Source organism: Dendrobium catenatum, unplaced genomic scaffold (assembly GCF_001605985.2).
Source record: "Dendrobium catenatum unplaced genomic scaffold, ASM160598v2 fragScaff_scaffold_231, whole genome shotgun sequence".
NCBI classification, from domain to species: Eukaryota; Viridiplantae; Streptophyta; class Magnoliopsida; order Asparagales; family Orchidaceae; genus Dendrobium; species Dendrobium catenatum.
Window position 1 is genome coordinate 3,689,800 of NW_021318693.1, and position 10,649 is coordinate 3,700,448.

At 39.8% G+C, this 10,649-nt stretch overlaps 1 protein-coding gene across 1 annotated transcript in view; it reads left to right on the top strand.

Annotated features, from left to right (window-relative positions):
• The window catches only part of LOC110098208 (CBL-interacting serine/threonine-protein kinase 24-like), a 97,188-nt gene that overhangs the window by 65,454 nt on the left and 21,085 nt on the right, over nt 1–10,649 (top strand). Inside the window, exons 9-10 of the mRNA XM_028693089.1 lie at nt 6,881–7,003; nt 7,187–7,306. Coding sequence (XP_028548922.1) covers nt 6,881–7,003; nt 7,187–7,306 — 243 coding nt within the window. The remainder of the gene's footprint in view (nt 1–6,880; nt 7,004–7,186; nt 7,307–10,649) is intronic.

The window sequence follows — 10,649 nt, forward strand, 5'->3', positions numbered from 1 at the left end:
ATGAGGGCTCATAATTTTTTTTTATTTTTTCTAAACACTTAAAAAAAAAAAGACACGAAAAAACCTAGGAAGATACTAACCTAGGCTTTGATACCAAATTGATGTAAGTAAAAATTAGAAAAACTCTAATTTTTGCAAGTATACTAAAAGTCTTCCTAGAAAAATAAGAAAATACATTTTATAATAAAAAAACAATACATAAAATGGACATTTAGAACATGAAATAACACCTAAAGAAGCTTGTCAAGTCATCGAGAAGAAAGACACAGATGGGGTGGTCACTTGCGGAGAGAAGAAGTAGATAAGAAGCCTGAGACGAAATCGAAGAGAGGAGAAGAGAAAGGGGACAAGCTCGCAAGCTTTCCCAGGAAGAAGAGAAACGGAACAAACTCCCAAGCTTTTCCAAGAAGAAACCCGCAGGTTATTGGCTCCAAAAATCCTCCATAATCTCCTTTTTTATGCTCCAAAACATCACATATATATAGGAGAAAAGAGGTAGCTAAACAATTAAAACCACCTCCAACTGAACCAATCAGAACAGGGGAAATAGAAGGCCAGCAGGCGGACCAGGAGGAGCACCCGAAGGGGTTTCACGAGAATAGAAAAGGCAGCCACGGCATACAGGAACGGGCGCACAAAGGGAATCGGAACAGGCAGCTACGGGGGAGAGGAACTAGAGACGGGAAGAGCCAGTGGAAGGAACCGAAGGGGGCCATCAGAGAGGGGAGAGAAGAAGGGGGAATGAACCTGAATTGGCATTAAATACACATTAATTAGCTGATTTTAGAAGAAGAAAATTACAGCTCATCAATTGCCCCCCCCCCCCCCCCCCCCCCCCCTTCCTACATCATGGTGTCATTCCTACGAAGTGTTTTAGGCAGACCTAGGATGAATTCCATGCTAATGTCCAGCCAAGGACAACTGGGAATAGGCAAAGGGGTGTAGAGTTTGGTGTTTTGTTTACGATGTTTGGCTAGTTGGCAAGTGTGGCACCTACTGATCATTTTCCCAACATTCTTCTTCGCTAGGCTAGAAGAAGCGGTACCCTACGACTTCTATCGTTTTGTCACGACCGAAGTGCCCAACAAGGCCTCCAGCGTAGAGTTCCCAAACGAGGAATTCTCTAAGGGACGTGCTAGGGATACAAAGCTTCTGAGCTTTGAAAAGATATCCATCCTTAAGGTGAAAATCATCCATAAGGCACGTGCTACCTGTAGACAAAAGAGTCTCCTTGAAGTCAGAGAATTCCAAATTATCCCTTTTGATTTGCTCAAATCCTACGACTTCGTCCCTTATTTTAGTGATAGTCATCATACGACGGCTGAGGGCATCGACAACATTATTTTCAACTCCTGCCTTATGCCTGAGGGTATATGTGTATTCTTGAAAGAACTCTACCCAACGACCGTGATGTGCGTTCAATTTCTTTTGGGAGTTGATATAACATAGAGTCTCGTGATCCGAGAAAGTGACGAACTCTTGCGGGAGCAAGTAGTGTCGCCAATACCGAAGGGATTGGATCACAGCATAGAACTCTTTGTCGTACGTGGAGTAACATTGTCGGATGTCATTTCGCTTTTTGCTAAAATAGACAACAGGGTGGCCTTCCTGGGATAGGACTTTTAATTCCGACTCTCGAAGCATCGCAGGTTACTATATAGACTTTAGAGAAGTCAGGAAGTCTTATCACTGGGGCTTCCATCATTTTCTTCTTAATTTCCTCAAAGGCTTTGGTGGCAACTAGAGTCCACTAAAAATCACCTTTCTTGAGCCAATTAGTGATAAGAGACACGATGGTACTAAAATTTTAAATAAATCACCTATAGAAGATGGCTAATCCATGGAAGCTGCAGACTTCCCGAATGTTGTGAGGAATAGACCATTTAACAATGGCTCTCACCTTCTCGGGGTCTATAGAAACCCCTTGGGAAGACACGATAAAGCCTAAAAAGATAACATGATTGACATGAAAGGTGCACTTCTTAGGATTTACGTAAAGTTGTTCCTTCCTTAAGACCTCGCAGATTTGCCTTAAATGGTATAAGTTCTTACTTATGGACTGACTATAAATAAGATGACGTCAAAGTAGGCAACGACAAACTTTCCCATAAAAGGGCGCAACACTTGGGTCATGATCCTCATGAAAGTACTCGGGGCGTTACTCAACCCAAATGGCATGATCAGCCACTCATACAGACCATACTTGGTTTTGAAGGCGGCCTTCCACCCATCACTGAGTTAGATCCGGATCTGATGGTATCCACTCTTAAGATCAATCTTGGAGAAAAGAGTGGCTCCAATCATTTGGCCGGCGGTGGAAGGAGAACCAAGGGAGTATGGGGAAGGGACATTGTCGGCCACAAACCCGGACTCTTCCTGTGGTTGGTGGGTATTGCGATGCCCTCACCTCGGGACTTCAATCTCTCCAAAGATCTAGCTCTCACAAAACTCGTGGTTGTAGAAATTTTCATAATAGTAATTCATTCCCCTCTCCAAGAGGAGGAGAATGCATTAAATAGCCCCTACAAAGAAGGTAAAATAAAAGGCAACTTTGCCCCAAGGGCTTACATATGAGTAGACCCATAAGTAAGGGTAAAAATGAAAAATGTAATCAAATAAAACAATTACATATAATGAATTAAAAATAGATTAACACGATTGTGGCCGTAGATCGTTGGCCCCGTCTCTGGTAGACTTTCCAAGATCAGATGTCATCATCACTTACGCCCTTAGGCACAAGGTTTGAGCAGGTCAAAGAGGATTACTTAGAGTGCCCCGACTTTAAGGAGATCTATTCCTTTTTGTTCACAGGCAGCACGCGCCTAGTGGATGATTTTCTCCTTGAAAATGGATACCTATTCAAAGCTCAGAAGCTTTGCATTCCAAGCACTTCCCTTAGGGAATTCCTCGTTTGACAACTTCATGCCGGAGGCCTCGCAGGACACTTCAGTCGTGATAAGACTATCGAAGTTGTAGAGTACCATTTCTTTTGGCCTAGCCTGAAGAAAGATGTGGGTAAGATGTCAGTAGATGCCACATTTGTCAACTGGCCAAACAACGAAGGCAGAACACAGGTCTTGCACCCGTTTACTAGTTCCCAGTTGTCCATGGCAGGATGTTAGCATGGACTGTTTAGAATTGTATCGCATAAGGAAATTACATCTTCATTTGCATCGCATTTGCATGAATTGCATAAGGAAATTACACGCCGTATTGAACAGAACATTGCGGCTTATAAACTTCACGCTGATCTTAAACGAAGATTCAAGACATTCAAGGTTGGTGATTCAATGATGGTCCGGATCCGTCTGGAATGGTTTTCGAAAGGGACCGTTAAGAAACTAAATGCTAAAAGCACAAGACCATTTAAAAAAAATGAAGAAAATTAATGACAATACTTATGTAATGGATTTGCCTATAGATTTTAATATTAATCATTCTTTTAACATTGAAGATTTAGTATCCTATGAAGGTTCAAAGTTGAACCCACCTAACCCACTACAAATTGAGCCTTGTGTGACCGCACCCTGTGAGAGCCCAAGCCTTCCTCCACTTTCAAATATTTTCAAAACACCTATTGCAGAGAAAGTTGACATGATTTTAAACGATGACATTATTTCCATGAAAGAGGGTGGACGAAGAAGGTATTTGGTAAGGTGGAAAGGTAAACCAGAGACATAGAGCACTTGGTTAGAGCGCTAGAAGCTCCAGCGGTTTGACCCAGATGCACTAGAGATCTATGAGAACACTCAGGATGCATACTCGATGGAGTCGAGCTCCTTTCCACCCTAGGAGAATAATGAGGATAGCTAACTGTGGAAAGTTTATCAGAGAAGATGTCGAAGATCTACGGCTACGATTGGACCACTTTATTTCTGAGCATTTATTTGTATTTGATTTTTATGATGTATTTTTCTGTTTTTACCCTCACTTGAGGGAGTAGGCTTATATGACCCTAGGGGGCGTACTTCTATGATTGGATATTTTATTGTAAGTCGTCAATTTATAGACCTCTCCTCCTCTTGGAGATGATGTTGATTATGAAGAGAAAAAAAATAGCTCTTTTTTTCTTGATGAGTTGTGATAGTTCTTGTGAGAGCTTGTACGAAATCCCTAGGCGAGGGCAATGCACTACCCATTAGCCGCAAGAAGCATCCGGGCTCGCAGTTTATCTCCACCGCCAACTCTCTTTCCCTTCTTTCCCCTAACTGCCGGCCCAACTCCTCCCCCTAGCCGCTAGCCATTCCCAACTTCCCCCTTGGCCGACTTTCACCCTAAATTGTCGGCCACCCTTTCCATCCTAAACCACCGGCTACCCTTCCCCTTCTAACCGTCGGCCATCACCTTTTTCCATTACCTCCAAAATTTTAATCCAAGTAATCAATACTTTCCACAGTTAGTGCATCATAAATTTGGAAAGTCCTAAATTCATATTTTAATTCACTTAGATCTGAAATTTCTTTCTTAAAAGGGGATGAGTTATGTTAGGAAAGTTTTCTCATTCAGACTAATTTAAAATTTGAATAGAGATTTTCCCTAAATCCCCTTTCTTCAATTAACATCCTAAAATTACGAACTCCTTTAAATCCTCTAATTAACCCCACCTACCCTAGCCCTTGCTGCCTCCTCCCCTCTCTCCTCAATTATAACCTTTCCAATTTTAGTTCCCCAATCAGTCCCTCCATCAAGGCTTGTCGCCCCCTCCCCTCTCTCCTTATTTTAGAGTCATTCAAATTCAATTCCCCCCAATCACTCACCCCACTTAAAGCAGCAATTCAATCCTAATCAATCCCAATTGATTCTTGTCTTCAATTGCATGCCACCTAGACAAGAAATTAATTCCATAATTTTGTTAAATGCTGGAATTAGATTCAGAATTTCCTAATTGTTGTCCATCCCTTATTCTATTCTCCAAATCCGAAATTAAATCTCACATTTCTCTCCCCCTATATGGCTGGCCGCATCTTCACCTTCTCCCTTGACAATTATTCTTCCTAACTTGTTATTCCCTCAAGAAAGAGAACATAAATCCTCTCCCAGGGCGAACTATACCTACCTCCCCCCCCCCCCCCCCCCACCTCCCCCCCCCCCCCCCCACTCTCTTACCCCTTTTTACACCAAGTCCACCACTTAATGATCCCACTAAGCAAGGAATATCAAGCCCGTATTTTCCCCCCTACTCTTACATCCTTTCCAAATCTGTAATCCATTGCTAACTGCAAGGCTTGAATGATACAAGAGGCTACACCAAACAATCGACGACCGGGTTCTAGCAAATGTTATAACAAGAACCAAAAACATGCGGATGGTAAACCTTATTTCTTACCTTATATCTTTGATTCCTCCTCAATCATGCATCACGTGACCATGAAGACTTATCCGCATAGCCCATATTAAGAGTGTGTGTGAGTGGATCTTTAAAGTGATTATTCTAATCGTTAAATTAGGGATTCTCTTTGAAAGCCTTACATTAACATGGTATGATTTAATTTGATTTTTTTGTGATCCTAATGTTATCATGTAATTGATTACCTGAGCTTAATCACTATCTTGTTGGACTTAATCTTTAGTTAAAACACGTGGGAAGTTAATGAATTGGTAAAGTTCTATTCATAAGCGTGTAATTTCAAATCCACTAACATCACATATGCACGTCATCCTACATCAGTTTTACTCCACATCTTGTGGTTATTAGTAGATTGAGTGTGAAAACATTTCTCCTTACTATACATCTTGGAAATTTTATGGTCATAATTTCTCAGAATGCTTTTGGGCTCACCTAGAGCTACAAAAAGAATCATTGTGAGAACGTTGATCTTCCATCTGATAAATGCTTACCTCCAATGAATTGATGATTGTTTTGATTACTTTTGATATGGTTTGCACTCAAAATGGTGAATCATTTTTTAATTTTGTTTTGAAACTAGTCCTTCCATGTGTCACTAATTTAGCGATTTTGATTGAACCCCGCATCTACTCACTTGATTAATATTCCAGGCCCAACTAAGGTTTTTGGTTATGGTGTTATTCCTATCACGAGGGTTTGGGAGATCCAAACTCACTTTCTCTTACTTTTGCTATTAACATTTCTAGCACAAAGGAGCTTGTGAATTAGAAATTTCAATTATATATGTCAATAGAGGAAGAGAAAACAAGAAAGCATACTGACACTCTCCAAAATATACCAGCCTTCAACTGGGTGCTTTTTATGATGTCCATTGGGGCTCATCTCTTCCAACAGTTAGTTCATTCACCATATGTTTGCTTTGCTAGTGTATATTGTTTTATAGTTCTTAACTTGCAACGTTTTGCAATTAGTTTGTACTGTATTTCTTCTTATAATCAATTTTGTTTTTGTTAAAAAAAAAAAAGAATGAAATAATGTCCCGATTATATATAAGAACATATGTTTAAGATTTAAGACAATTATTTAATACTAATATTGCCACAATTATATTCGTCTCGCTACGGCCATATTTCTTATCGGTATCCTCATGTGATCTCTGTATCTTATAAAAGGCATGTTAATAATGGAGGTAAGAGAAGTGTCTAATGCATTATCATCGATTGGCCGTGCCGACAATTCTGATGTGGTCACACCTGCTGTGGTAGCTGAGGTAATTTTTTAGTATAGCATACCGAAACAAGAAAGCTGGGATATGTTCTTTTTGGAGCCTTTTTAAAATCACGCTCTTTAATTTAGCTCTTCAACTCGGAAGTTCTAGCGTGCTGGCTTTTTTATGCTGTACAATATCCATGGAAGATGAAAGTGTTTCCTTGGCTTAATATTGTTATGATTTTATATTAGTTTGTAATTTATATATAAATTTAATGTTTTTTAATTTTTTTTTTCTTTGTAATCCGATTCTTGATGTTCCAGCGTGTACATATTGAAGGAATACGAAATGATGTATGGTTCACGAGGAATTATGTTCCTGTTAGATATAGTGAAGCTCAAGAAGTCAATCTGGATGACATCCATGCTGTTTTTAATGACATTGAGGTTGGTGGGATCTTTAAGATTGTTGATCCTGTTATTGATTATGGACTTAAATACTTTGTATATCAAAGTCCTATACTAATTTTTATCTTAATCTTTATTTAATTCTTAATCTAACCTGCACTATTGAGTATGAACATATCAGCTCGAAAGGATAACCTTGTATCTCCACTCTTTTTGTTGTAGGATCAGTTTGTAACTGAGCAAGTAGAGAACAGTGAACGTCGTCCTCTTATAATGAACGCATTTGAGATGTTTACGTTGTCCCAAGGGCTGAATCTTTCAGCATTATTTGACAGACAGCAGGTAATGGTATTTACTTTTGTACGAGTTTCTCTGAAGCTGTATGTGACATTTCAATCACTTGCATTCATAGAAAGGTTTGCAGTTCTAAATCGAAAGGTCACTTGTTTACTATTAAAAACAGCTCGTTTATCTATATTATCTGTTCTTATTCATTCTTATTCGTTTGAAAGTGCTTCTAAAGCAGTAGTTGGGGAAGTTTGCCTTGTTGCACAATTTGGGGTTCCTTCTTGAAGTGCACATAGACAAACTTACCTGATAGCCACAATCTTAACTGATATCGCTATGGTGAGCCTGGATTGCTTTCCGGGTTAGCATTTTCATCGCACTAGCGATCAGGGTGTCTTTTCTAGAAAATTCCTGAATTAACTAATAACTACACGAATGCTCTGAAATTCTTTTGGTTAATCCTTGTTTGGGCATTAGAAAAAGTGGGAATTAGATTACGTAATATGTAACCCACCAACTTTGGAGATGGCCGGGTTTGTGGTTCTTCTTCTTTATCTTGTTGTCGCTCTTTCTTCATCCCATAGCCGCTGGCCAAGGGTTCTCCCGGATCCCTAAGCCGCCGGCCATCTAGCCCCACCACCACCCGCCACCTAGGCTCCCCACCCCATCCCCTTCCTACGGCCAAACCCACCCACCGCCGGCCACCTTGGCTTCTTCCCTCTCCCTACATGCTACCACGCCTTTCCTAAATTAGATTTCATGATTTTGGTAACTCTATTTATGATTAAATTCAAATCTATTTGAATTTGGAATAGTTGCCTAATTTATGAAATCCTATTTTAGGAAACCTACTAAATCCCTTCATATTTAAATTGTAAATTAAGCATATGATATATAGAATTCAAAGATGGGACATTTACCAGTAAAGCATGATTAAGGACAAATTGTATTGAAGCATTGGAGCCACACTATGCATAGAGATGCTTTAATTGGGGGAAAAAACTAGTTTTTGATGTGCTCTGGTCATGGTTTGTGGTTTGAATTCAGTGATCCTGAGTTGGATTTCATAAAAAATTATGGTACCCAAAATCATCATTAATGGCTGAGCTATAAAAGCAAATGATTGAAAACAAAAATATCTTTGATGACTTACTAGAAAAAGACTTTATAAAGATATCACATGTGGAGCATGATTAAATCTGTTTCCAAAGAAATTTGATTGAGATTTGTATAGAATGTATTAAGCCATATATGAACCAACTTGTTCTTCATTTTCAACAAGTCATTAGATTTTTTTTATATAATGAAATAGGAGTCAATAGGGTTCGAACCATCAAATAAATATACGGTTATGGGGACTGGTATATTTGTCTTAATACATTCATATTAGGCCTTCAAAGTATATACAACAACAACAACAACATCAAGCCTTTATCCCACTACGTGGGGTCGGCTACATGAATCATTTTTCTCCATTGTGTCCTATTAACAATGAAAATTCACTAATAAAGGCATAAAGCCTACAAAACCCGATCTCCTATCGACAAGTTGATAGGGTCGACAAGGTTTAATCAAATGAAATTCACCTCGATGATGGTCGTGTTGAATGCAGATCTCAACCGGAAGAGTTAATTCCAAATATTTCAAGCTTCATCCAAATACTCGCGAAATTCAAAGCTCCCAAAAATCCATCATAAAACTCGAGGAAAACATTTTTATCCATAATATTTTATAAAATGACTGGAATTAAAATCAAAGATAGGGGTTCGAAAGTCTACCTCATGCTCTACAATATCCTAAATAGGACTAATGGATGAAACTCGAGCTTTAGCCTCCTCTCTTCTCTAGTGAGAGTTGCATGGAATGAGGTGATTAGCAAATAGTTTTGGATATTTTTAATATTTAAAACCATTAATTCGGTCTGGAGTCGTAGCGCTAGTCTTCTCATTACCGCAATACTAACCCGGATCTTTCATATTCTCCCAGAATCTTTCCATGGCTTGGTGCCACACATCGTTGCAACTCACCCTCAATTTCACCTCCCCAACTAAGAGCTCAATGCCATGGCGCCACCCAGCCCAGATCCATAGTGCTTGCAGAGTTATTATGATAATTTCCAATTTTATTTTTTGAATCCATTTCTTGGCTTACCTATGGCCTCATTAGACACTCTAAGATCCGTAATTATTAATAAAATCAAATTTAAACAAATATTTATAGTAATTACCTGGGCTTTTTCTCTGTAGATATTTCATGAAACCCGTGTTGAGAATGGGGAATAAAGAGAGCTAGAGAGAAGAGATGGAGATTTGTGGTAAGCTCAAGAAAAATCCACCTCAAACTAGCATGGAATCCACTAGAATCACTAAAAGTCTCAAAGTGCACCACATCACCCTTTATTTATGGTTGTGAGAGCTATAGGAAGGCTACGCAAAAAAAAAAGTACAATGCTACATAGATTAGCTGAAAAAGAGCACGGTCGAAAGGGCTCCAACGAGTGTTCTTAGATGTGCTTATTAGTGCCTATGTGAGTTTATGGGCGAGTGCTGAGATAAAGGGACCTACGACTAGTAGACTTGCTGATTGCTTGAGGAGGAGAGGTGAGTGAACTGTTGTCATGGGAAGGGTGAGGCCTCAGGTTGGAGGGTTGTGACAAGGTGAAGTGAGGATCCCATGAGTAAGTGCCTTTTTGGAATTGAGTTTGTCGAGCTTTCATGGGAATTATCACTTAGGCAGAGTGCGAGTGACTGAGATAGTGATTCAAATTTATGGCAAGTGCTGAGTTGTTGGCTTGATGATGAATCCCCAATTTGCCCCATAAAAAGGTGAGTTCTTTGGAGGGCCCGGGCGAATCTAGCTTATTGATCACATTGGAAAAAACATTCTTCAGGTTCTTGGTGAGTAAATCTGATGGACCGGTTCACTCGGTCCATCCTAGACCCGTGCGGGTCTATAGGAGGCGGGCGGACCGGCTGGACAAAAAGGGGCCCACCCACTTAAGTGGGGGTAATTTGGGTATGTGAGGGACTTTTGGATTGTATGAAGGGGGCCATTAGGGTTTAAGGGGCCCACCCACTTAAGTGGGGGTAATTTGGGTATGTGAGGGACTTTTGGATTGTATGAAGGGGGCCATTAGGGTTTAGTTGGGGGCATTATGAAAAGTGTATTCTCTTTCTAGTTTTCTTCTTCTAGTTTCCTTCTTGTTCTTTTCTAGGGTTTTCTTGTGGGAGATCTTGTCCTTCTCAAAGTGGACAAACTTATCTTGTTTTCTCTTGGCTTTCAATGCAAAGGTTCTTGCTTTTCATCTCAACCCTCTTGTGATTGTTTCTCTTTGCTTTTGGTGGAGAAATTCCTCATTTTTGGGGGAAATTAGGGCAAAACCGAAATTGTGGAACCC